Source organism: Lithobates pipiens, unplaced genomic scaffold (assembly GCF_037356315.1).
Source record: "Lithobates pipiens isolate NorthernLeopardFrog02 unplaced genomic scaffold, aLitPip1_a1.2 Scaffold_16, whole genome shotgun sequence".
Lineage (NCBI taxonomy): Eukaryota > Metazoa > Chordata > Amphibia > Anura > Ranidae > Lithobates > Lithobates pipiens.
In genome coordinates this window covers 336,571,620-336,599,438 of record NW_027507748.1, presented here as the reverse complement: position 1 = coordinate 336,599,438, position 27,819 = coordinate 336,571,620, and the positions used below count along the sequence as shown (strand labels likewise).

General features: G+C 44.0%; 1 protein-coding gene across 3 annotated transcripts; it reads right to left on the bottom strand.

The window, feature by feature from the left end:
- Window positions 1-83: 83 nt before the first annotated feature.
- On the bottom strand, window positions 84-27,800 carry AIRIM (AFG2 interacting ribosome maturation factor). Of its 3 annotated transcripts, none has more exons than XM_077481800.1 (5): window positions 27,734-27,800; window positions 18,759-19,031; window positions 15,643-15,822; window positions 12,418-12,539; window positions 84-839 (listed from the first exon to the last, which is right to left on the bottom strand). In XM_077481800.1, exons 2-5 carry the CDS (start codon window positions 19,028-19,030, stop codon window positions 787-789), a joined length of 627 nt encoding a protein of 208 aa, XP_077337926.1. In that variant the 5' UTR covers window position 19,031; window positions 27,734-27,800; the 3' UTR covers window positions 84-786. The 3 variants fall into 3 exon arrangements, with proteins under 3 accessions (XP_077337926.1, XP_077337927.1, XP_077337925.1); XM_077481801.1 differs by having other exon boundaries at window positions 27,673-27,772; XM_077481799.1 differs by having other exon boundaries at window positions 27,719-27,758.
- Window positions 27,801-27,819: the final 19 nt, after the last annotated feature.

Sequence of the window (27,819 nt, the reverse complement as noted above, 5' to 3'; positions counted from 1 at the left end):
ATAGGATTTAAACTGTATGCATTTACATGTCTAGGACAGTTAAAAGAGCCCTTATTGGAGTCAACAATAAATAAACAACAAAACAATAGTAAAGTTTTTAATGTTATGAATGCTATTTAAAGCCAAAATAGTAACCTTGTAAATCCCCAAATCAATCTGATTTTAGATTGTTTATCTGCATTTTGTAAGTTTTGCCATCTGTAATTTGTGTTTGCAATAAGAAGTCAAACTGTAGATAGCAAAAAAAAAAAAAAAAGGATGTACTTATGTGGGGCAAAACAAAGTGCCACTGACAATAGTAACATTTTATTACAGGTATTTACATAGCACTGAGCATTTATATACTATAAATTCTGTGGGTTGTCTCGCACTGCGCTGAAATAAAGTACAGTGGTGTGAACCAGGCACATAGGGGACAAGGCATTTTGCCATATCCATGCTTGGAGATGCTTGCCATCTATTAAAAACAGCATTTTAATACGCATTTATTCTTTCGAAAATGGATATGGGATTTAGAAAAGGCAAAGTATTGTATATTGCATATTATTGCCAAAATTCCACATATTGCTCAATCCATGTTTTCCAATGCTTCCTTCACATCCATTCTTTATGTGACTAAAAACTCATTGACCGTATGAAAGCTGGCAAAGGGCTACCATCAGATGATATACCGATTGTGTTATAAAGACTCCTTTCTGTATGAAACAGACAAGTCTTAAGGCTGGTAGCAATATCCATCCAAAGAATTGGATTTCTGTTGATTACATAAAATTTGTCAAAATGAAGTCAGTCTTTTTCCCATACAGCTTCGCGAAATAATGACACATTAAGGAAAGTATCTGCAAAAAGACAAGAAAGTAATTACATGAAGAAGATCTTCCTAGTCAACAAGAATAAACATAAATAATCAAACAAGTGGCAGTTAAACTATTTAAAGCACTGTACTATGTTCATGTAGAAAAAAAAGTAATCTTCAATCTTCTTCTTAAAGATTATTAAAGTGATTTTAAACCTCAGACATGAAATATGAACAAAAGCATAAAACATCTATAGTGTGTATTTGTCTCAATTAAGAGTGGAATTTCTGTCTGCTGCTTCATTCTTCTGCTATCAGCATGAATGACGTCTGACAATTTTTCATGACACCAGGAGAAAAATAGTGACAGCGGAGGAAGCTCCAGCCAATTGACAGCATTAGCTCCTTCTGTGTGAAGGGGGGGGGGGGGGGTTTGTCCCTTCCCGCCAATCAGCTCTCAGAGCTCTCACTACTGAGCTCTGCAGACTGTGACTTCAGCTCTCCACCCCCTTTTTATTTATTTATTTTTATTTTATTTTTTAACTCTCATGGAAGCTTTAAAACTCAGCACTTTGAATGGATGTAGAGAAGACAAGACTGCAGAAAGATACAATTTATGAACAGAGGATTGGTTCTACCTCTGTATCACCTGAGGCTAGTTTCGTCACTGGGTATATGTAAGGGTTTCCAACCAATTTAATGCAAAGAATGTAAAAAACCTTTGACCTTTACAACCACTTTAATTTAGGCCTTGTAATCCCCTCTGAATGCCAGAACTCCTGGAAGGAAAAGATGCTTAAAAAACAAAAACAAAGCAAGAAGTAAAAGCCGCATATTGCACACACATTTAGGCTATCAATTTATTCTGGCCACTGCTAGACACATCATTTAGGTGTGTTCTGTGTTTTTTTTTTTTTTTTCTTTTCAAAAGCTCCTCTTCTGAACGCATCTGTGATGATTTTTTTTTCTGCCTCTAAATACTCCTCTTCTAAGATGCCTGTAAATGCCTACAGTGCGTTTACATGGACACAGACTAACAGAGGTGCTTTTATAGGCAACACTTGTAACACTCTGTGTGCATGAGGCCTTAAAGTGTTTGTAAAGCTTCTGTTTTTTTTTTTTGCAATGTGTGTGTGTCAATAAATGCACACAGTGCCACTCAGGATTGAGCCCAAGGCAAGGGGAGGCAGGAGAGCCGTGGGGGATCCCCGAAGAGGAGAATCAGGGCAGTTTTGTACAAAACCACTGCACTCAGCAGGTAAGTATAACTTGTTTATTATTTTTAAAAAGTAAAAAATGAACCTTTACAATCATTTTAGCAAAAAATAGAAGAGGTACTTCTTTAAACTGGCTCCCAATTTTGATCCAAGTAAACTAATCACTGGATCAGTTAGTACTGATAAAAAAAGCTGACTGCGCTTATTAATTTTGTGTACCAGGAAGCTTTTTTTAAACCTATTTATATAATCGCCTTTTGTGAAAAGAGTGCAGTGTTTGTAATCAAAGGTTATTCTTCTATTTTTCTGATAACATTGAGATTTCAGTTCAATGAACAGGGAATTATGAAGACACTTTACAATGCCTTGAAAAGTATTCACACGCCTTGACATTTTCCACATTTTGTCATGTTACAACCAAAAACAAATGTTTATTTGTATTTTATATGATAGACCAACAAAGTGTCACATCATTGTAAAGTGGAATGATAAATGTTTTTTCCCCAATTGTTTACAAAAAAATATGTGAAAAGTGTGGTGTGCATTTGTATTCAGTCCCCTTTACTAACTAAAATCTAGTGGAAACAATTGCCTTCAGAAGTCACCCAATTAGTAAATAGCGTCCACCTGTGTGTAATTTAATCACAGTATAAATACAGCAGTTCTGTGAAGCCCTCAGAGGTTTGTTAGAGAACCTTGGTGAACAAATAGCATCAAGGCCAAGGAACACACCAGACAGGTCAGGTATTAAAGTTGTGGAGAAGTTTAAAGCAGGGTTAGGTTACAAAATAATATCCCAAGCTTTGAGCATCTCACGGAGCACTGTTCAATCCATCATCCGAAAACGGAGAGTACGGCACAACTTCAAACCTACCAAGACATGGCCATCCACCTAAACGGACAGGCAGGGTAAGGAGAGCATTAGTCAGAGAAGCAGCCAAGAGGCCCATGGTAACTCTGGAGAGGCTGCAGAGATCCCCAGCTCAGGTGGGAGAATCTGTCTACAGGACAACTATTAGTTGTGCACTCCACAAATTTGGCCTTTATGGAAGAGTGGCAAGAAGAAAGCCATTGTTGAAAAAGTCATAAGAAGTCCAGTTTGCGAGAAGCCGTGTGGGGGACACAGCAAACATGGGGAAGAAGATGCTCTGGTCAGATGAGACCAAAATTGAACATTTCGGCCTAAAAGCAAAATGCTATGTGTGGCGGAAAACAATTGCACATCATCCTGAACGCACCATCCCCACCATAAAACATGGTGGTGGCAGCATCATGATGTGAGAAAGTTTTTCTTTAGCAGGGAAGCTGGTCAGAGTTGATGGGAAGATGGATGGAGGCAAATACAGGTCAAACTTAGAAGAAAACATGTTAGAGTCTGCAAAAGACTTGAGACTGGAGCAGAGATTCACCTTCCATCAGGACAAAAAACCCCAAACAAAGCCAGAGTTTCAATGGAATAGATTAGATCAAAGCAAATTCATGTGTTAGAATCGCCCAGTCAAAGTCCAGACCTCAATCCAATTGAGAATCTGTGGCAAGACTTGAAAATTGCTGTTCACAGACAGACAATCTCCATCCAATCTGACAGAGCTTGAGCTATTTTGCAAAGAAGAATTGGCAAAAATGTCACTCTCTAGATGTGCAAAGCTGGTAAAGACATACCCAAAAAGACTTGCAGCTGTAATTGCAGCGAAAGGTGGTTCTACAAAGTATTGACTGGGGGGGGGGGGCTGAATACAAGTGCACGTCACACTTTTCACATATTTATTTGCAACAAATGTTGAAAAACATTTATCATTTTCCTTCCACTTCACAATTACATGCCACTTTGTGTTGGTCTATAACATACAAACCCAACGAAAAACACTGAAGAAATGGCTGCACTCCAAGATCCATCAAAATTCTTATTTAATAAATAACGAACATGCCAAGTGTTACACACAATAAAACACATTTTAATTTTTGATTGTAAGATGACAAAATATGGAAAATTTCAAGGGGTATGAATACTTTTTCAAGGAACTGTATTTTTGGCTAAGGCAAAAAGTAATTGTGTACCTGCAGAAAATGTACTTAGCCTTAAAAAAAAAAACGAATGCAGATACCACATGTACTGTAAATCCTGGTAAGCTGCAACATATCACATTTTTGTTCTAGCATTTAGATATCCAACTCCGGCCACAGTTGCCAGGAATGGAGCTGGGTGCTGTTCTTTGGATCCACCAGGATAATGTAATGTCTGAGACAGACCCAGTCTATCCCCTTGGAATCTGTTTGGAACTTTTCTCACAACAAGATGATCTGGCTTGGCCATGGTTTCCCTCATGGGTTGGTTGGGGTATAGAAGCTATGAAAAGAATAAACAATGATACCAACATTCTGGATGCAGTTCTAAATCTTTCAACTACTAATATTGGTATGTTAAATGCTCTCCCCCCCCCCCCTTCAGGTGCCTCGTTTGGCACCTTTCGGGGGAGAGTGTGGAATGGGTACCTGTCCCACTTCTAGGATACCTGGTTGCGGCTAGATCCCCCCAATGTTCAGCCCCCATCCTCCCCCTTCCTTCGACTCTGGGGCAGTTAGAAAGCGCATTGCGCATGAGCAGTAGGGTACCAGCTGTGAAGTCGAAAGGCTTCCCTGCTGGTTTCCCTTACCACGAATTGCGGAAGCAGCACCAGAGAGCTGATGGCAAAATCGGCTGGGGTGCCAACATCGGGGGATCCCTGGAGAGGTAAGTGTCTTAACATTTAAAGTCAGCATCTGCAGCATTTGTAGCTCTGCTGACTTAATTTTTTTGGTGGGGAGGGGCTGGAGCTCCTCTTTAAGCACTGAAATGACCCATCTCTGGAACCAGCTTTTAGAAAACAGATTTGCTTTGGATTACCTTGCAGCAGCTTAGAGGTGTCTGAGATTATTCATACAGATTACTGTATCTATGTATCAGATAATGAAAATGTAATTAAAGGCCCTCTAGATAAGTTTAACTAACTACAACAAAATGCCAGAGATATTGCTAAAAGGATTAAACTCCTTTAACTACTTCCCGCCCGTAGGAACATCCATGAATGTTCTTGGGTTTCAGTAGGTATACCGGGATGATGCCTGCACCTACAGGGATCATTCAGGTATGCATCTTTTTAGCCGGTAATTCCCTTTCAAGCAGAAGTGATCTGAGTGGCCAATTAGCCACTTGATCACTTCTGCGGGTAGTGGAAGGGGGTGGGCCTGTCACGGCCCATGCTGTCACAAGTGATTTTGTTCATCCTTTGTGATGGCAATAAAGTAAATCCCCAAAAAAAAAAAAAAAAAAAAATTATAAAATGAATAACATTTTTTTTTTAAAGCGCTATCGTCCCACCATTCTTATACGCAAATGCTAATGCACATGTTACTCCCACATGCATATGTAAATGGTGATTGCACCACATGTGAGGTATTCTCACAAACGTTGGAGCAAGAGCAATAATTCTAGCACCATACACCCTGTGCAACTTTAACCTCCCTGAAGGTACGATTATTTCGGATTTTAGGTGCTAAAAGCGGTACCATTATTTTGCATAAATATTTGGTGTTTTATATTGTAGGCCTGTAATTCTTAGCAATAACTCACTTAAATCTGTCCAAACCAGAGTCTAGCAGACATCCCGGGTATGATAAAGTTTGAAAAATTATATCATAAATTATAATATAATAAATAATCATACCAAATAATATAACAATAATAATTATTCAATAATGTAATCAAATCAAAAACACTGAAATTTGCTAAGTTGCAGAATTGTCGCTGTCATTACTTTTCAATATTTGATGACGGATCTCCCCACAAATCGCTATCACTCAATTCTGCGAGTGATTCTAATTTATTATCGCTGTTTTCTAGCTGGTCTAAAATCATTTTTGATGTAAAGGGACAGTTTTGGTTGCTATGGACAATCTCCAGTTTCCAGGCAGAAAGAACACTTTTTATAATATAAAACTGCATGCAGGACACTGGGCAGACCACTAGGGACAAAGGGGATGTGAAATAATTACATACAGCAATGTAATCTGTAAGATTAGACTGTGCATTTCAATTTTTGAATTTGGCGCCAATCTCCATAGATCGGCTCCATGATGAACCGAGCGGAGGACGAGCCGCTAGTACTGCGCGGGGACATCGCTGGATCCAGGGGACAAGGTAAGTAAGCATCCTCCTGCATTCAGCGATGCAGTCCCGAGTCTGGCTCGGGGTTACCGCTTTCGGTATAAAAATTCCACCCCGAGCCAGACTCGGGAATACCACTAGGGGGGTTAAGCTGGTAACCTGTAAAAGGTGTTTAAAGCGTCGGCTATGGAGAATTTTAAGCACTGTAGTTTGCCGCCATTCCACAGGCAGACGCAATTTTGAAGCGTGACAGGTTAGGTATCTATTGTGAGATTGGGGTGATTAAACTCAAGTAGCAGGTGCATTTACAATGAGCTACACCAGTCCAAACTGTAGGCTGGCTAACTTTAGTGTTCTGTTTTTTTGTTTTGTTTTTTACATTTATGAAAGTGTCCCCCCCCAAAAAAATGCATTTGAAAAACCGCTGCTCAAATACCGCGTGACATAAAAAATTGCAACTACTGCCATTTTCTTCAATAGGGCCACTGCTAAAAAAAAAAAAAATGTATAATGTTTGGGGGTTCTAAGTAATAAAAAGTCGATTTTTACATGTAGGAGAGAAGTGTCAGAATTGGCCTGGATGAGAACTGGTTAAAGGCTTTGGAGATTTTCTTTTTAGGGAAATTTACAGCTTATTGGTATTATTTTTCATTCTGTTTGCATACCTAATTTTCAGACTATGCATGTATTGTATTTATAAAATGACCACATAAAGATGAAGTTAGCCTGTTTTACTAGGTCTGAACCAGTATTCATAATTCTTAGGCGATTCAATAGTAGGGACAGAGATGGCTTATAAAGACACTGCCCTATTTCTCTTCCGAAAAACCACTTTATAGTGATGGAAATGCTCTCAACTATTGGCCTTTCCCCAACAGAGTTTGCCTCCTAGGTTGGGACTAGTTCCACCTAAAAATAAGGATCCAAAGTTAAAGAGCAACGTCAGTCTGCACACATAATTTGCAATAAAAACATCTTTGCCATTCTGAACCTTCCCTCCAACCACTTTGCATATTATTTTATATATATATATATATATATATATATATATATATATATATATATATATATATATATATATATATATATACTGTGATTCTGTACTTGTCAAATATGGTGAAGAAATCTATATCCACCAAGTCTGGCTGCATCCATTTTAACTGTGGGCAGCTGAAGCTGCTGCCTGTTCACTTCCTGGATTTACAAAAACACAGAGGCAGCCCTGCAGCTCATTGGCCCTCTTATGACTCACCCCCCTCCCTTCCTTGCAAACTCTCAGGAGAGTGAGAGAGCGATCTGTGCATGATGTAAGTCTAGGCCAGTGATGGCGAACCTTGGCACCCCAGATGTTTTGGAACTACATTTCCCATGATGCTCAACTACACTGCAGAGTGCATGAGCATCATGGGAAATGTAGTTCCAAAACATCTGGGGTGCCAAGGTTCGCCATCACTGGTCTTTATGGCTTTTTACCAGACAAGAAACAGGAAGTGGGCTGTATAAGGTATTTATTGGCAGAAAAAAAATGTTTTACTATCCAAAGTTAAAACAAGGACCGAAGATTTAATAGATGGGAAGTTGAAAAAAAAAAAAAAATATGACTGAAGGTCCGCTTTAAAGCATGTGTAAACCCAACATTTCATATTCCTGATATATGTCTGCTGTACCATGTTCGTGTATAAAAAAAAAAGTATCCTGTTCTCTCTCTTTTTTATTGCTTCCTTTGTGTGAAATCCCTAGTGTTCCTGTCAGTCTGTGTGCGTTCCCAGTAAAAACTGACCACACTAGGGAGGAGAGCACACCATAGTTCTCTAGCTATGTTGGGAATTCAGCCTGCTCTCTTCCAATGACCAGACTTGTCCTGACGCACCCCGCCTTTCACTGAGAAGTTCAGTGTACTGCTGTTTCTCTTCCCCTCTTTATGCAGCTGAGAACAGAGGGTATGTAATCACTTATAAAAAAAACAAAAAAACAAGAAAACATAGGTATTTATAATACACAAATATTTTGCCTTTCATTTCTAATTTAAAACTGAATGGGTTGTTTAACAAGGTGATCGTTTACCATCACCTTAAAGAGGAAGTAAACCCTGATGAGTTTACTTCCTCTTTCATTCCCTGCAAAGGCAAAGCATAATGGACTACTATGCATCACATAGTAGTCCATTATGTGTCACTTACCTGACACAGGAGCCAGCGATGTCACCGCTGTCCCCTGTAGTTCGCCGCATCCATCTTCTTGGTGGGGTCTCGCAGCTCCGCCGCTGTCATTAGGCGAAGCCGCGATGACGTCACTCCCGCGCATGCGCACGGGAGCCGACACGCGCGGCAGCTCCGTCGTTGAGAATGCCGCGCTCAGTGCGCCTGCGCGCCGCTGTCTACCATGTAGGTTTAGGAGATATTTCTTAGACCTACAGGTAAGCCTTAATCTAGGCTTTCCTGTAGGTCAAAGTGGTTTGTAAGGGTTTACAACCACTTTAAGAGGTAGTAGCAAGTTTGGTCAACGAGTATGACCACCAGGGGGTTACATAATAAGAGAATAAAAAAAGCTAACCATATTGTAAACTGTACTATCTTTATGCACAACTATTAACTACTCTCTGATGTAAAACACGTTCTCACATGTTTTCCTGGAAATGTCCCACCTATACTCCTGTATTTGATTGTCCAGTTCCAACTTTGCTCTCTTATATCCTTAACTCCTTTTTACGTTTATGTGCATAAAACCCAAACACTGTGTAAAACTAAGGAACAGCTTTGGAAACATGCCCAGTGTGTGTTTGTTCTCTCACTGCAGCGATACTGATAAGAGCAATTAGGGGCCGTAAAACAGTTCTTTCACAGAATACAGCTGTGACTAAATTTCCACGACAGCGAAGACAGCATGGAGATGTGGGGAACTCAAACTTCACAGCGCACACCTAGAGGTAAATGTGTCACATGTGCAAGTATGCTGTGTACACTTCCACATTAGGATAAATCTTGGCCACCCCACCACCCTTCACTTCCATTTTAGGCTGAACCTATTCAAATCCACTGTAATGCCGCGTACACACGAACAATCGGGTGGAAAAGTCCGGCAAACTCAAGTCCGCCGGACAATCCCCCCCGTGTGTAGCCTCCGGCGTACTTTTTTGACCCGAAAGTATGGCGGACTTAGAAAGTAGTTTTGCACTCCAATCTTCCCGCCGGACTTGCATTTCGGCGGACAATCCGGCCGTGTGTGAGCCAGTCCGTCATACTTTTGAAATGAACTGACTTTTCCCACCCGGAGAAAAGTCCGCTAATTTCGAGCGGGTCTCCAAGTAGACGGGGCCCGCGAAGGAGACGTCGCTGACCCCGCCACCTGGTATGGACTTAAAGGGGAACCCCAATGTCGAAAAAAATCGGTGTTGGGGTCCCCCCCAGGTCCACATCAGACCCTTGTCCGAGCACGATACCCGGCCCGCCAGGAAAGGGGGGGACGAGCGAGCGCCCCCCCCCTTCCTGAGCCTTACCAGGCCGCGTGCCCTCAACATGGGGTGCCTTGGGGAAGGGGGGGCCGTGCGGCCCCCCCACCCCAAAGCACCTTGTCCCCATGTTGATGAGGACAAGGGTCTCTTCCCGACAACCCTGGCCGTTGGTTGTCGGGGTCTGCGGGCGAGGGGCTTATCGGAATCCGGGAGCCCCCTTTAATGAGGGGGACCCCGGATACCGGCCCCCCACCCTATGTGAATGAGTATGGGGTACAATGTACCCGTACCCATTCACCTGTGAAAAAAGTACAAAAAAAAAAAACACAACACAGGGTAAAAATAGTTTATTGCACAGCTCCGGGGGTCTTCCGTCTTCGGGGGGTCTTCTCGCCGGACTCCTCCGCTATCTTCTTGTAGCTCTTTTACTAGCGGAGGAGCCCGGCTTTCTTACTCGCCGCCGCCCTCTTCTTCCGACTTCGGGGGTCGTGTCCCCCTCTTCGGTCTTCTGTCGCCGCCTTCTGTTCTTCTCTTCTTCTTCAGATGTTGCCTCGTCGAGTCCTCTGCTCACAATGGCTCCGACGCGACGCGAGGCGACTTATATAGGGACATCACCGGATGATGTCCCCGCCCATTATGGTGTCACAGTCCCAGAGGATGCTGGGACTGTGACATCATAATAGGCTGGGACATCATCCGGTGATGTCCCTATATAAGTCGCCGCGTGCCCGGTCCCCGTCATTGTGAGCGGAGGACTCGACGAGGCAACATCTGAGGAAGAAGAACAGAAGGCGGCGGCGGCGACAGAAGACCGGGCCACCGCCTGTAAAAGAGCTATAAGAAGGCGCGGTGGAACGGCAGAAGAACCGAAGAGGGGGACAAGACCCCCGAAGTCGGAAGAAGGGCAGCGGCAAGGAAGAAACCCGGGCTCCTCCGCTAGCAAAAGAGCTAGAAGATAGCGGAGGAGTCCGAGAAGACCCCCCCGAAGACGGAAGACCCCCGGAGCTGTGCAATAAACTATTTTATCTTGTGTGTTGTGTTTTTTTTTATTTTTTTTTTTATTTTACAGGTGAATGGGTAGGGGTACATTGTACCCCATACTCATTCACATAGGGTGGGGGGCCGGTATCCGGGGGCCCCTTATTAAAGGGGGCTCCCGGATTCCGATAAGCCCGCCGCCCGAAGATCCCGACAACCAACGGCCAGGGTTGTCGGGAAGAGGCCCTTGTCCTCATCAACATGGGGACAAGGTGCTTTGGGGTGGGGGGGGCCACGCAGCCCCCCCCTTCCCCAAGGCAACCCCCATGTTGAGGGCACGCGGCCTGGTACGGCTCGGGGGGGGGGGGGGCGCTCGCTCGTCCCCCCCTTTCCTGGCCGGGTAGCGTGCTCAGACAAAGGGTCTGATGTGGACCTGGGGGTACCCCCACACCGATTCTTTTTTGGCGTTGGGGTTCCCCCTTAAGTCCATACCAGGTGGCGGGGCCAGCGACGTTTCCTTCGCGGGCCCCGCCTACCTGGAGACGCGCTCGAAATGAGCGGACTTTCCTCCGCGTGTGTGGGCCAGTCCGTTCATTTCAAAAGTAGGGCGGATAGTACGGCGGACTTAGTACGCCGTATTAGTCCACTGGAAAAGTGCCGTGTGTGGGCAAGTAGCCCATTCGGAAAGTCCGACGGACAGTCTGGCGGGAAGTCTGCCAGACTAAGTCCGTCGGATAGTTCGCTACGTGCGTACGCGGCATAAGAAAAAGTCACTGCCCCAGATGTCAAAGAATAGTAGTTTCTACCAAAGAATTCTCAGACAAGATGGTAAAAAACTTTTTTCAGATGAGAAAAAGAACATTAGAGCCACCAGACTGGCAGTGTAGACAAAGTATGGTTTTTTCCCCCTTCTTTTTTGTTTTATTTTCTCTCTCCCCAATTACCCTCTTTCCTCCCTCTATAGGTTATCCCCTGCTCTATAACTCATTTTCTGCATTTGTTTTCATGCCTCTGTCTTCTGTACCCATCTCTCCAACCTCTTCTGCTGTTATTTCCCCCCTTTGGCCACCAGAACCCTCCCAGTTTGGCGGTTAAAGCCCCTGGCACCTCCCTTTATCATATGGCATCAAGCAGTTACCCGTTGCCCTGCCCTCTGGCTAATGGGTCCTCCTCTTCTATTATCGGGTCCCTATTGCTTCGGGATTACGACTCACCCCATGACGCTACCCCTTTGCCCACCCCCCCCCCTTTTTTTTTTTTAAATAGGGACCTTAGTTTTAGTTTTGTGGCCAATATTTGGTACTTACATATTTAACCTGAATGTGCCCTTCACTACACACACTGGGGGTTATTTACGAAAGGCAAATCCACTTTGCACTGCAAGTGCACTTGGAAGTGCAGTCACTCTAAATCTAAGGGGTAGATCTGAAATGAGTGGAAGCTCTGCTGATTTTATCATCCAATCATGTGCAAACTAAAATGCTGTTTATTTTCTTTGCATGACCCCCTTGGATCTACAGCGACTACGACTGCAGTGCAAAGTGGATTTTCCTTTAGTAAATAACCCCCATTCTAAATGCTCCTGAGAGGCTGTGCCGACCATGTCTTATGGAAACGTTTTTCTATGCAGGCATTTTGTTAACTTTTATTATTGTATGGTATGTTATGGCCCTTTGGGCCCCCTTTCCTTCCCTATATCCTTTGTACCTTATTCCTCAATAAAACTTTGTGGGAAAAAAAAAATGAAAAATTTAGTTTTCAGAATGACACAGTGTGTAAAGATGAAACAAGCAAAAAAAAATAAAAAAATTTGGAGCAGTTCTCACAGTACCTTGTACCAGCTGTTTCTTTGCTGATGATTTGTCTTCCAGTTCTCCCCAAACACGAGGCAAAATCTGTATTTCTGATAAACGATTAGGTTTTATCTGTAACATAAGTTTACGCTTGATATATCTGACATTTGGCTAAGGAAACTGTAATTTGCAGTATTTTGAGTAAAAAATTAGGACAAACTTAAAGCGGGACTACACGGGATCTGAACACCATAAACCAAAAACTCAATTTAATTCATTTTTAATATTCAAAGCAAACTCCCCCATCCATCCATGACTCCATGCTTTATTTTTTATTAGAAATCACTTTGACAACCCCCCCCCCCCCCCCCCCCCACCAAACATTTATGGCCATGGCCATCTTGAGTAAGCGCAAATGATTTAAACACTTCATCTCCAGAAGATTTTACACCTTTCATGACCAGGCCATAATTTGATATTCGATGATGCGCTGCTTTAATTGGCAACTGCACAAGAGCTGGCCTGGGGGAGTGCATGTGCATGCCATAAACCCAGAAATAGGCAGCAACGTACCAATAAGTCGCTTTGCCTACAGAGGCCACCAAGTGGTTAAGTCGAATTTACTTCTTTGAATCCATCTGCCCTGAACTCTGGAATGCAGGCAGGAGCGTGTTCTCTGTTGAGAAAACCCTTCCTACCCTCCTGAAGACTCCAGGGATAAATGGCATAATTAGCTTAGGCCTGTAAATGAGGAATTAAATGAAGAAATGTAAAAAAATGAATGAAATACAAGTGCATATGATATCATGTCCTATCTATTTACTAATGCTAGCAACATAAGGATTAAAAAGAGTCTTGAGAGCATGAAGTTGCGTTTTAAGAATGGTGAAATAAACATACCTAACATTTTGTTTTTCTATCATAAGCACACAAATGTGCAGAACCATCTTTTCCATGAAATAGCTTAATAATGCACTATGAAATGAATCAACTAAACACAGATGTTTAAAGCAGAACAGAACCCAGTGACTTAAAGCAGAACTAAAGTGGCAGCTAGGAAAACTGTGAGCATGCAGGAAAGACATGCAATGTTGGCCTAGCAATAAAATAAACCATGCCTGCCTGCTCACAATCTAGTTTAGAATATACGCTGAGCTCAGTTTACACTCCGGTACAGATCCTGTTAAGTCCAAGTGACATCATGACAAGCCAGCCATTGAAGACAGCCACAGCCCAGTTATTGGAAGAAACCAGTAGAAGCTGCTGGTGATGGACCTCAGACCATTGAAGTTGAGGTAAGTACTGCAGACTTTAGTTCCACTTAACAGTTTCCCAAAGCATTTAAATTCAAGGAATGCTGTGAGTGATAATGGTCACAGTTGCGTCTGTCAAGCCTCCAAATGGTTGGGGTCATAAGCGATTAAATGTGTAGCACCATGACAAAAACATATCAGAGGCTGGAATGGCAGCTTGTTTGGCTGTAAAGAATAGGAGGGTTTTATATTCGCTTTAAGGGTAGCCAGACTTTTCTGTAGTATGAAACACCACAGTAAATATGCAATAAACTGACTGGTCTTTCTTCATTGCCCACTGAGAGACACAGGAGTTCTGATACTGTTGAAATTTATTGCTGCCTACAAGACTGGACACTGACAAACACAAATAAATTCTGTACTAGAAGCATCTGGTCTTCAGCTCTGCTTCATAAAATCTAACAAGTATTTACTAACCTTTTTTCTTTTAATTCTTCTTCTATCAACTTCAATCAATTTTCCTCACTACATCACTGCTTGGGCTGGCCCCTATTTAGCAGCTATCTAGATCAGCCCTTCTTAAGCTTGACTTTGAAGTGCCATATTAAGTGTCCTAGGGAAGTAGCCTTCAAGCACTGGGTTCTGCATTGTGGTGCTTTCCAGGAACTTTGTATAATGGTAAAAGTTAGCCACAAAACGCTCTGCGGGTCAAGAACTTTGGTACTGCATTAATGCTTGACCTGGTCTCTGAAGACTCTGTCGAGTAAGGTTGTTCAGGTTGAGACACAGGGAACTACCATACTATCAGCCTTTTAAAATTGGTGCGCCTTATGTTGATGTCATCTGTTGCGTGTAGCAATTCTCTGCATTCTCTTTCCTGCCATTTAGCGAAGAGGCAGCACCAATTTGCTTCTGCTCCCTCTCTCCAAGCATCATGTAGAACTCTGTTCTTCAGCTGTACCTACTGCCATCCTACAGTGACCCTCATCAATATCAGTTTCCTGAGTTTGTAAGTACCTGTGGCCTTGCCTTGCATTTTAGGCAAACACATATCACTGTTATGTGGGCGCAACAAGCTACACAAAGGCACAGAGGGAACACTCTGGCTGCAATAGGTGACCTCAGCCTATACTTTCCTAATGGTTTTGGGGCCCATATACTGTGTATTTTCTGAGGGAATAAACACCTGCAATTTTGAATAGGTTGACCCCATGGTTATAGCATCCCTATCATCATAATCTCTTTCAGTTCAGTTGTCAGAAGCTGCTACTGAAACTAAGACGTTGTGGCCAGATTCATGTGGATACTGACGGCAGAGGCTCTAAGCCCACCCTGAAGCCATGTCCTACAGAGTTCATCCCTATCTTTCCTATGGCTTTAGAACAGACCTGACCATTTTTCCCTGTGAGCATCTCTGACACAGCTTTAGTCCCAACAGTTTGTGGCACCACAATCTCCTCACCTCAGAATAACATAGGGTAATTTGGGATGTTACTGATGCAATGCTTACCAACCTACATTTGGAGGATAGCATGGGGTCCATAGACATGATATAACCCTTGCCTGTTCCAGCATTTTACAACGAAACTAGGAAACTATTGTTTATCTATGGGCCCTTCCCAATTTCTCCCAGCATCCCTTGGCTGACCCATCTCTGAGAAAGAATAGACTAACCCAAGAGTGGTTTCTTATGCAATAGCTAATATTTTCCCTTGACACAAGACAGTACCAAGGAGAAATATTTTTAAATTTAAACAAATTCAGATTAGGGGTTTATAGCTATGGAGGGGGAGAGTAAAAAGGCATCCTTGTGCAAGTTTATCTATGGGGAAGAAAAACAGCAGCAGTAATCTGAGAAAATGCAACCTGGCAAATAAATTATTTTCTGCTGAAAGGTTGATCAGATGGTGTCCAAGAAGGTTAGGGACTATCCTCAGACCAACCACCACAATTATCTTATGTCTGTGGGTAACTTTAGCATAGTGGGGCTGCAGCAGTCACAAAGGATACTGATTGCGATAATACTTCTCTATGTCTTGCAGCCACTCTAGCATGTCAGCTACAGAAGGACTAAGAGGAGAACGCTTGAGAGAAGCATCAACACCAAGTTTCTCCACATTAATCTCATAAACATAGAGGACAGATCCCACCTGGTGACTTACAGTGTCCCTAACTTTTTGAAGTTTACACCTGCAAATGGAATGAAAGGGTAAAATTATAGTCACACCATTTGAAAACTTTTACAGTATTAATAATTATTCCTGAAATTTGCAATGTTTAAACAAGTCAGAATACATTCCACCATAAATTAAATATTGTATATGTTACCATAAAGTTATCATATTTTAGGATAAAAACTCTACCCAAAACATTTTTCAATTTTATATAGGAAATTAGTAAAATCCCAGTGAAATGTTTTTGGAGTCGATATCCTGTTGAGATTTCTCTAGTTTTCTGCCCTGGACATACAACAATGTTATGACCAGAATCAAAAATGACATTTATGATACTGAAAATGATATAATAGCTTTCATATATAATATGAAAACGAATGAAGCTACCACATCCATTGATTGGTAAGCTACAATATATTACATTTTTGTTTTTGGGTTTAGTTAGCTTTAAGTTATTGATGCCAAGTATGTTAATATTCCTCTGAACAAATTTACATTTCAGTGCAAACATGAAGTAGCTACTGATTTGCAGTGACTTTTTTCATGCAGGTTGCTGTGCACATGCAGTCAGGGACCCTTAATAATGATCCAGAAGAAGAAGTAATAAATAAATAATTATGACCTATTGCTACCTTTAATGTCCTGCATGCTTGATTCACATACATGAGGTATATTAAACCCAGACACATCATAGAAACTGCCAGGAGGCCAACAGTTAAAGTCTATATATTTACCTGTAATCAGGGCCAGAGTGAGGGAGCAGAAGCACACCTGCCCTTTGGGTACCAGACACTGAGAGGAACAGGTGAGGCAGGAGCCTCCACATCTTCCAGCTGTGATCTGTACTGTGCGGGACTAAGATGCCAAACTGACAAGCTCAGTTTCACAGATTACACAAGGAGAGCACAGAATGGTTGCAGCAGATTGCAGATCTTACGCAGAGAGGGGCACAGAAGTGTGTTAAATAACTCCCAATGAGTGCCCTAAGAAAGGCAAATCCACTTTGCACTACAGTGCACCGAAAGTACACTTGGAAGTGCAGTCGCTGTAGATATGAGGGGAAGCTCTGCTGATTTTATCATCCAATCATGTGCAAGCTAAAATGCTGTTTATTATTTTCCTTGCATGTTCCCCTCAGATCTACAGCAACTGCAATTCCAAGTGCACTTGTAGTGCAAAGTGGATTTGTCTTTAGTAAATAACCCCCATTGCTTCTATGCATCACACTCTCGATAGGTAATGTATCAGCATGCCAGAGAAAAGAGATTTTATGTAGACAGCTGTCCAAGCTTCCCTAGCTGCTAAAGGCAGAGTGTGACAAATGAGGCCACCTAAGCAAAGCAGAGGATCAATCTCTGATTAAGAGATTATGTGCCGCATTATCTGTACACTGACTTTGACAGTGTGACTCCTAAAATGAGCCACTATCAGTCATTCCAGGCTAGGCTGAGCAGAGTGCGACAGTGATGTGACATGTTTAGCCTCTGTTGTCACAGGCTGACAATGGGTCTACAGACATGCCATTCCATTATTCCCAATGTACACAAGAAAGCACGCAATCTGACCAATATTACCAAGAAATTGAAGCTGTGGTTAGCACAGTCAGGACAACAAGAGAAGCTGGGCAAGGTGGACGACACTAACAGAATGACCAGGTAGTTAGTCTATGTGATCAGTTACAGACAATAAAAAGTCTAAATAAATTTTTACTGGGACTGAGGAATGGATTAAAAGAAAGCTACATTTTATATTTACAAAAACTTAAAGCCTTAGGGCCGGTTCACACAGCGGGCGATGCGAGGCAACACAACACGACTCGCCTCGCTCCCGCAAGTCGCCCCCGTTCTGTACAATGGAACCGTTCTGAGAGGAGCGACTCGAGTCGCTCCGACTCAGAAAAAAGGTTCCTGTACTACTTCTGGGCGACTTCGGGGGCGACTTGCATTGACTTCTATACAGAAGTCCTCTGCAAGTCGCCGCAGGTCGCGGCGAGGCGTCTCCGACTTGCCTGCAGTGTGAACCGGCCCTTATGCAGGCTAGGCATCAAAAACGCCACTTTTGAGCCTAGGTTCAGACTTGTGCAAAGCAGGAACCAGCGAGATTCCAGAGCCAGTTCCCGCATCGCATACTTTTTGCAGGCAGTTCACACTGCCTTCTGCGAACCACTGCGGGTGTCATTACAAGGTTACCGACACCCCCAAATGGGTTCACAGATCACATTGTGAACTGTGGATTCGTACAGGAATCAAATTGCATGGGTGAGAACACCCATGCGATCCAATTCCAGTGCGGGGAAAAACAAGACACTTCAGCTTTTTCTGTGCGAATCCAATGCGAGTTCAGCCATACAAGCGTATGGCTGGACTCGCATTGCTCAGATATTGCATGTGATCAGCACAAGTCTGAACCTAGGCTCGACAGTTTTTTTTCTGCCTCTAAATGCCCCTCTGTGTTAGCCCTTGTGACCACTCACACATAAGTGTTTACATGTGTTTAAAGACGGAAAAAAACCAAGGCTAGCTTGTTCACGAGAGGAGCACTGTCGCAAAAGAAAAAAGAAACACCCGAGGCACTGAAACACATGTAAGTGTTCTTGAGTGTACATGCATTTCAATGCCCAGAATAAATTAGTATTCTGGCCAATTAAATGAATGAATGCCAAAACACTTGACACATTTGAATGCTTCTAGATGCCCCTAATTGCATTGGAAAAAACCTGGCTTTAGGCATCTTTTTAACGTTGCTTTCTCCTGCCAGGAGAAAGGCATTTAGGAGTTGCAATGTGCTTGAGGCATTAATCTTGTTGCATAGCTAGGCAGTTCAAAATCAAGAGATTCACTATGAGTCTGAAGTTTGATCTATAATTACCACTGTTTCACAAAAACAGCACTGCACATATCTGCTAGGATTGTAATAAATACAGTGACAAAACTAAAGACATTTCCAACTTACATCTTATCATTCAACTTTTCCAAAGTAAGATCCATAGCAGCCTCAAGTTTAAAGTAAAGACGATCCTGTAGATCACCGAATACATTTAGAGGGGTCTTTTCAAAAGTAACTTTATTGCAAGCCTGAAGTTGCTCTGCCAGGTTACTCAAAGTAACAACTAAGGAATCACACTCTGTTATGGCAAGTTTCCATTCCTCGTGCTGCTTTTCTATAATGTCAAAGCATCGCCTGAGGGCCTGCTGAACAGAAACCAACGTTACAGCCTCTGACATCCTGCAAAAAAAAAAAAAAAAAATGTAATATAACATTAGGAAAAAGAAATTGTTAAAAAAGGTTAAGTGCGTAGCTTTATGGGTTGTGGCGTTTTCCAGACCACATATTCCCCACTCCAGCAGGCTTCCTCCATCTGTGTGACTGGTTCCTCAAAATCACTTTAGAACACCGTCCGTCTGACAATAGACTTCATCATGTATAAAGCAGGAGTGATAACCCTGCATTGTCAGCGAAGATTGCAAGTGACGCCCCAGAGCGAAAAAGATGTAGCAAAGAATAGGGTACTACAGCTTACTCCTCATCACCAGTCAACAAGCATTCAACCATTGTATTGCAGGGGGCCCTTCTGCAAGGCTATTTTTTTGCAATTCCCAGTTACGCTTAAGGCCCCTTTCACACGAACGATCCGTTCAGGCCCGCCTGTCAGTTTTTCAGGTGGACCTGAACGGATGCTCCATAGGGGTCTATGGAACGTCGGATGTCAGCGGTGACAAGTCCACTGACATCCGACCCGCTCCGATCCGAAAAAGTGTGACGGAGAAAAAAGCTATTTTTCCATCCGTCATCCGATTGGATCGGGTGACGACGGACTGCAGTGTCCCGTAAGGAAGAGCGGCGCTGTGACAGGTCTGTCCCTGCGCAGTGTGCAAAGATGGACCCGTCATCTTCTGCTCAGCGGAGATCGCTCTGGCCATCCCCGCTGAGCAAGCGGACATCCACGGGGCGGATCAGCACCGATCCGCCCCGTGTGAAAGAGGCCTTTAGGATAAGTTCATCTTTACAAAAATAAAAAAAACATCTTTTTGAAGGTACAAAAAAGGTGCATTTATTTTTTTATTAGGAGCCTGTAAAGCATTGCACCAACAATTAGCAGATCACAGAACTCCTGCAGACTGTCAGTGTAAGCTCGTACCTCACATGGGCAGGCAGTCACACAATAAACTACCTAGTGCACTCACCAGCACTCTGGTAGTTCACTGAAATGTCCACAGCCATAAAGGCTGATGGCAGTTGTAGTTTTCCTATTTACAGAACTCTGTGACTGAATGATGCGGGCTGGTTAGGACTGAGCCCCATACTTTTCTTTTGCGACAGCCAGCTCTGTCATTACAGCAGTGTTTCTCAACTCCAGTCCTCAAGGCGCCCCAACAGTTCATGTTTTCAGGATTTCCCTCAGATGAAACGACTGTGATAATTACTAAGGCAGTGAAACTGATCAAATCACCTGTGCAAAATAATGGAAAGCCGGAAAACATGACCTGTTGGGGCGCCTTGAGGACTGTAGTTGAAAAACTGGGACTGGGGTGAGGCTGCAGCAGTGGGAACATCTTACATGTTATACCCTAAAAAATATGGGTAGGACATGTAACATGTTCCCAAAGGTGAACTTATCCTTTAAATGGAATGTGCTTTAACATCCCACAAGGATTCAGAAAAGTGTGAATCGCCCCTATGTAGAAATCAATGGACATGCATAACAATGCTCTTTAAATTCAATTTATTCTGAAAGCATGTGTTCTAGCAGTAGGACAAAACCAAAGAAAATTCCCAGCTCAACTCTCCAACCAGTCTGTTTACCAAACGAATTAACCTGCCGAACAGTGTTAAAACAGGGGTTTAGTTAGCACACATTGCAAACCCATGCATAAGCTGCAAGGCCCCTTCAAGGTCCCTTCATAGCACCCTGCAGTCCTAATCTTTGTAAATTTATGAGATTCTCCACAGTGGAAGCACATGCATTCTAATGGATAGAGAAGGGGCAGGTGGGCATGGAGGTAGCCCAATCCTCCTTAAAGTGGTTGTAAACCCTTACAACACACTTTGACCTACAGGTAAGCCTAGATTAAGGCTTACCTGTAGGTCCAAGAAATATCTCCTAAACCTACACAGTTTAGGAGATATTTTCCGAAAGACAGGCACCGCTGCGGCGCGCAGGCGCACTGAGCGCGGCACCCGTTAACGGCGATATGCCACGTGTGGCGGCTCCCGTGCGCATGCTTCGCCGAATGACAGCGACGGAGCAGCGAGACCCACCGAGAAGATGGATGCGCCAGACTACAGGGGACAGCGGTGACATCGCTGGCTCCTGTGTCAGGTAAGTGACACATAATGGACTACTATGCGATGCATACTAGTCCATTATGCTTTACCTTTGCAGGGAATGAAAGAGGAAGTAAACTCATGAGGGTTTACTTCCTCTTTAAGACTGGGTTCACACTGGTGTGATGCGGGAAACCCTGCAAATCCAGTGCGGGTTCCCGCATCGCACCTGACTAGTAGGCAGTTCACACTGCCCTACGCGAACCGCTGGGAATGTCAATACAAAGTTAATGACACTCCCAGATTAATTTGCATAGAAGGGTCCTGCATAAGTTTGATCCGAGTGTGATGAAAATTCAGCCATACAATATGTACGGCTGAATTCCCATCGCAGAGACATTGCATGTGATCTTCACAGCAGTGCGAATTACATGTGATGGCTGGCATTGCTGCAGTGTGAACCCAGCCTAAAAGTTACAGGGGCACATTGGACACCCAGCACATATCACAATGGCAGCAAAGTTGCCCAGTGTGTCCCCCGACCACATTTACACCAGTGTTCTAACAGTATGGACAGAGGCACATTAATAATGAGAATTGCACAGGAAACTTTTCCTAAAAGTGAAACTATGGGAAAACTTGAAAAGGAGGTATATGATACAGTCTGCCACTCACATTTAAACAGCAGTTTTTATTTCTCTTAGTTTGCCGTGTAAAAGTTTTATTACCTATTGATCCGAGCAATGGATCTCTCCGCTTGTAACATGGTGAAATGCTGTTTATTCTGCAGTGAAATCATGCAGCAGCATTGTCACACATTGACCAGGTAGTCTTAGGCCTCATTCTCACAGCCATAAAAATACCATAAAGTTCCTGCATAATGATCAGTAAATAGTTTTTTCTGTTTTTTTTATAACGACGTAAAAATTGTCCTGTCCTTTTTTTCAATGGTATATGCCTCTGGTGGAACTACCAGGGTTGCAAAGGCTGCACTTGTGACTGGGCCCTGGCCTTCTACCACTGGGGGAGCAAGACGGCAGCTGCAGAACAAAAGCTTGCGATCCCAAAGTTGTGCGATTTGCTTGTGATTTCCTTGCAACTTTTGTGATTTAAAATTGTAGTCTATGGCACTTAATTTGCACGAAAGTCACAGAAAAGTAAATGATCCCAGCAAGAGAGTAAAGAGCCCAGGACTGAAGAAAAGGGACCCGGCCGTCAGGAGGGCCCTGAAGGATCTAGTTGTGCCTCTGGTATATGTGTATATGCATGTCCTCAGATGCAGATTTTTGGATTTTGTGTTATGGATCGGAAGGCATTTTTATGCACCTGTGTGAATACCTTAATTGAAAACAATGCAGCTGCATTTAGATCTGCAAATAAAATAAAATAAAAAACTGTTGTAAATGCATTTATTATGGCTTTGTGTATAAGGTCCTATAAAGGCATGTAGTTTTAGACCTCTTGTGCACTTGTACATCGGATATTTAGGCATATTTCTAAATTCTGGAGTAACGGTCTGTTCACATCACATGCCGTGGGATTACGCTGGGCAGCTATTCAAATGCAGTCCTTCCACAAGGCACGGCAAAATGCTTTGTCTCTCTATCTGCCATACTCACACCACTGCATTGCATTGGTGTGCACTTAAAAATAGCAGTGTGCAGTACAGCGCAGTGCAAGGCCACCCACCCACTTCCTTACACTGATGTGCCGAGATTGGTGCATCATCACTGCGCTGATTTTTCCCAGACCATACTGCACACCAGACACTATAATGACACGCCGGTGGCCACAGCTATTTGCAGCTCTCTGCATAGCCACTGATCACTGCAGGCAATTACTGGCTGTGTGGACAGCTGCGAATACCTGCAGCTGCCTGTGACCTGTCATTATAGGGAACAGGACTAGCAATTGATTTGTGCCAGCGTAAATGGCCAGTTTGAATGTAGCCTTAGATACCTTTCACACAGGGGTAGGGATGAGCTCAGGCGTGTTCGCATGGAACACTTGCAGAGCCCGCCAGGAAGTCGGCGCAGAGCTGCGCTAATCACAGGCAGTGAGACATTGCCCGATCTCTACAGCCGCACATCGGGGCAACGTTTCACTGCCTGTTATTAGCGCAGCAATGTGCTCACTTCCTGGCAGGCTCTGCACGTGTTACATGCGAACACGCTTGAGCTCATCCCTACACTGGGGCCGCCTGTGCATTAGCGATAAAGCGCTGCTTGTTTTAGCGGCACGTTAGACCCCTTTCACAATGAGGCAGTTTTCAGGCATTTTAGTGCTAGAAATAGCACATGTAAAGCACCTGAAGACTGCCTCACGAGTGTAAAAGCCTGAGTGTTTTCACACTGGGGAGCGGATCGCTTGAGGGACGGGGAAAAAAAAAAATCCTGCAAGCAGCATCTTTGGGGCGGTTTGGGAGCCCTGCACATTGGAATGCATGGGCAGTGTTTCCGAAGTGCAGCAACACAGGAGTTTTTAACCCCTTTCAAAAGCACTGCTTAACCACTTGCCGAACGCCGCACGACGATGTACGTCGACAGAATGGCACGGGCAGGCATATGGGCGTACCTGTACGTCCCTGCCTTCCCGCGGGTGGGGGGCCCGATCGGGCCCCCCCCCCCCCCCGGTGCCTGCGGCGGTCGGTATTCGTTCGGGAGCGATCCGGGATGAGGGGACGGCCATTCATTCATGGCCACCCCCTCGCGATCGCTCCCGACAAATGGAAATGCTCCGTGACATCACTTCCTCTCCTGTAATGTAAACACAGGAGAGGAAGTGATGTAATCTCTCCTCCGTGTCGGTATTTTTCGTTCCGGCACCGAGGAGAGAGGATCGGTGAGTTGCACCAACACGACACTTCACAGTAGAACATGCCAGGCACACTCACACCCCCCCTTCACCCCCCGATCACCCCCCCAATTACCCCTGCCCCCCCAGTCACAGTGACACCAATTGCATTTTTTTTTTTTGCATTGGTGTCATTTGTGACTGTAATAACTGTTAGGGCAGTTAGGGTTAGCCCCCTTTAGTTCTAATGTACCCCCCTAACCCCCCCAATAAAGGTTTAACCCCGTGATCACCCCCCGTCGCCAGTGTCACTAAGGCTGGGTTCACATTGCAGCGGTTTATGAGAACGGATGTGATTCGCACCGCACTGCAGTGCAAATCACATCCGATCTCTGTGCGATTCGAGTTCAGCCATACAGATAGTATGGCTGAATTTGCGCCGCACCCGCCGCAAATTCGCACGGGACCCTTTTTTTGGTCCGCAGCAGAATCGGATCGCATGGGTGTTCACACCATGCGATCCGAGTTTGCAGATCGCACTGCGATATGCGAACTGATCTGGGGGTGTCATTAACATTTCACTGACACTCCCAGCAGTTCGCATAGGGCAGTGTGAACTGCCGCCGGGAGGTATGCGATGCGGGAACCCGCCGCGGATTCGTGGCGTTCCTGCATCGCTCCAGTGTGAACCCAGCCTAATAAGCGATCATTTTTCTGATCGCTGTATTAGTGTCACAGGTGACGCTAGTTAGGCAGGTAGGTATTTAGGTTCGCCGCAGCTTTTTATAGCGCCAGGGACCCCCATATACTACCGCATAAAGCCCCCTGATTGCCCCCTAGTTAACCCTTTCACCAGTGATCACCATATAACTGTTACAGGTGACGCTGGTTGGTTAGTTATTTTTTTATAGTTTCAGGGCACCCGCCATTTATTACCTAATAAAGGTTTAACCCCCTGATCACCCGGCGGGTGTCATTTGTGACTGTAATAACTGTTAGGGCAGTTAGGGTTAGCCCCCTTTAGTTCTAAGGTACCCCCCTAACCCCCCCCAATAAAGGTTTAACCCCGTGATCACCCACCGTCGCCAGTGTCACTAAGGCTGGGTTCACATTGCAGCAGTTTATGAGAACGAATGTGATTCGCCCCACACTGCAGTGCAAATCACATCCGATCTCTGTGCGATTCGAGTTCAGCCATACAGATAGTATGGCTGAATTCGCGTTGCACCCACCGCAGCCGCCGCAAACTCGCACGGGACCCTTTTTTTGGTCCGCAGCAGAATCGGATCGCATGGGTGTTCACACCATGCGATCCGAGTTTGCAGATCGCACTGCGATATGCGAACTGATCTGGGGGTGTCATTAACATTTCACTGACACTCCCAGCAGTTCGCATAGGGCAGTGTGAACTGCCGCTGGGAGGCATGTGATGCGGGAACCCGTCGCGGATTCGTGGCGTTCCTGCATCGCTCCAGTGTGAACCCAGCCTAATAAGCGATCGTTTTTCTGATCGCTGTATTAGTGTCACAGGTGACGCTAGTTAGGCAGGTAGGTATTTAGGTTCGCCGCAGCTTTTTATAGCGCCAGGGACCCCCATATACTACCGCATAAAGCCCCCTGATTGCCCCCTAGTTAACCCTTTCACCAGTGATCACCATATAACTGTTACAGGTGACGCTGGTTGGTTAGTTATTTTTTTATAGTTTCAGGGCACCCGCCATTTATTACCTAGTCTCACTAGTGTACCCCTAAATTTAGGGGTGTCTACTTTCCAAAATGGGGTCATTTGGGGGGGGGTTTGTGCCATCTTGGCATTTTATGGCCTTCAAAACTGTAACGCCCTTAGAAAGCCTGAAGGCGGTGCTTGGTTTTCGGGGCCCCGTACGCGGCTAGGCTCCCAAAAAGTCCCACATATGTGGTATCCCCGTACTCAGGAGAAGCAGCAGAATTTATTTTGGGGTGTCATTTCACATATGCCCATGGCATGCGTGAGCAATATATCATTTAGTGACAACTTTGTGAAAAAAAAAAATAAAAATAAAAAGTTTGTAATTTTCCCGCAACTTGTGGCAAAATATAAAATATTCCATGGACTCAACATGCCTCTCAGCAAATAGCTTGGGGTGTCTACTTTCTAAAATGGGGTCATTTGTGGGGGTTTTGTGCCATCTTGGCATTTTATGGCCTTTAAAACTGTAATAGGTAGTGAGAAGTGAAATCAAAAATTTACGCCCTTAGAAAGCCTGAAGGCGGTGCTTGGTTTTCGGGGCCCCGTACGCGGCTAGGCTCCCAAAAAGTCCCACATATGTGGTATCCCCGTACTCAGGAGAAGCAGCAGAATTTATTTTGGGGTGTCATTTCACATATGCCCATAGCATGTGTGAGCAATATATCATTTAGTGACAACTTTGTGTAAAAAAAAAAAAAAAAAAAAAAAAAAAAAATTTTTTTGTCATTATTCAATCGCTTGAGGCAAAAAAATAAAATATTCAATGGGCTCAACATGCCACTTATCAATTTCCTTAGGGGGTCTACTTTCCAAAATGGGGTCATTTGGGGGGGTTTTGTACTGCCATGCCATTTTAGCACCTCAAGAAATGAGATAGGCAGTCGTAAACTAAAAGCTGCGTAAATTCCAGAAAACGTACCTTAGTTTGTAGATGTGACAACTTTTGCGCAAACCAATAAATATACAGTTATTGACGTTTTTTTTACCAAAGACATGTGGCTGAATACATTTTGGCCTAAATGTATGACTAAAATTGAGTTTATTGGATTTTTCTAATAACAAAAAGTAGAAAATATCATTTTTTTTCAAAATTTGCGGTCTTTTTACGTTTATATCGCAAAAAATAAAAATCGGAGAGACAATCAAATACCATCAAAAGAAAGCTCTATTTGTGGGAAGAAAAGGACGCAAATTTTGTTTGGGTACAACATTGCATGACCGCGCAATTACCAGTTAAAGCAGCGCAGTGCCAAATTGTAAAAAGACCTCTGGTCATTGACCAGCAAAATGGTCCGGTCTGAAAGTGGTTAAGCAGTGGTAAAGCGCCACTAAAACGAGTAGCGCTTTAGCACTAATGGACCTGCGGCCCCAGTGTGAAAGTAGACTTAGCGCTGTGTAAGCGGTGCTTTTCAGCCATAGAAGGGTTTAAAAACTGTGATGCGGCACTTTCGAAGCCTTTTTCAGGTCCTTCGAAAAGTGCTGCGCATTCATTCCAATGGGCAGGGGTGGTGTATACAGTGCTCCTGCACCGCCCCAAAGATGCTGCTTGCAGGACTTTTTTTCCCGTCAGCGCACCGCCCCAGTGAGAAGCACTCTGGAAGCAGCTTTCAGGCACTTTACAGGTGCTATTTTTAGTGCTAAAATGCCTGAAAACTGCCTTCAGGCTGCATTCACACTACAGCGTTTTGAATCTTGGCCAGATCCGCCCGTGATTTGAAAGCGCTGACGTGTGAATGACAAAACGCAGGACTCGCATTTAGAGATGCCATTCATTTGAATGACACCTGAATTGTGAGATAGATCACCAGCCTGTACATATCAATCACAAGCTGGCTCAAGACACAGCTGTATGGGTATATAAGTAAATGCCCTTATTACATACATAATGGGACTTATGTACCAACCCAAAAGCAGACCGTCTGGGGCAGTGCACAAGTCATTCTTTTAGAACTAACTCTGGTTAAAGTAGAAGTTGTGCCAATAAAGCATATCCAAACTTTCTTCACTACCTAACATAGTACAACGCTCTATCATTGCTGCCCATTAAACCTACACATTTATTCCAGTTCCCCAACTCACATGCAACAGACGCTCCACACATTCCAGCCTCACTCGCAACACCTACACGCTGACAGCGTACCGTACGGAACATAGGTCACATGACACAGGGACTTCCGCCCTGCGCGGGTCACATGATCGCCTCCATGCTCTGCGCACACCCGGAAG

Coding starts and splice junctions, on each gene's coding strand:
- AIRIM (XM_077481801.1), bottom strand. Junction 15,823..18,758: donor GAAAAGTTGAATGATAAGAT/GTAAGTTGGAAA, acceptor TTCCATTTGCAG/GTGTAAACTTCAAAAAGTTA. Junction 12,540..15,642: donor GAGAAGTATTATCGCAATCA/GTATCCTTTGTG, acceptor GCCAAATGTCAG/ATATATCAAGCGTAAACTTA.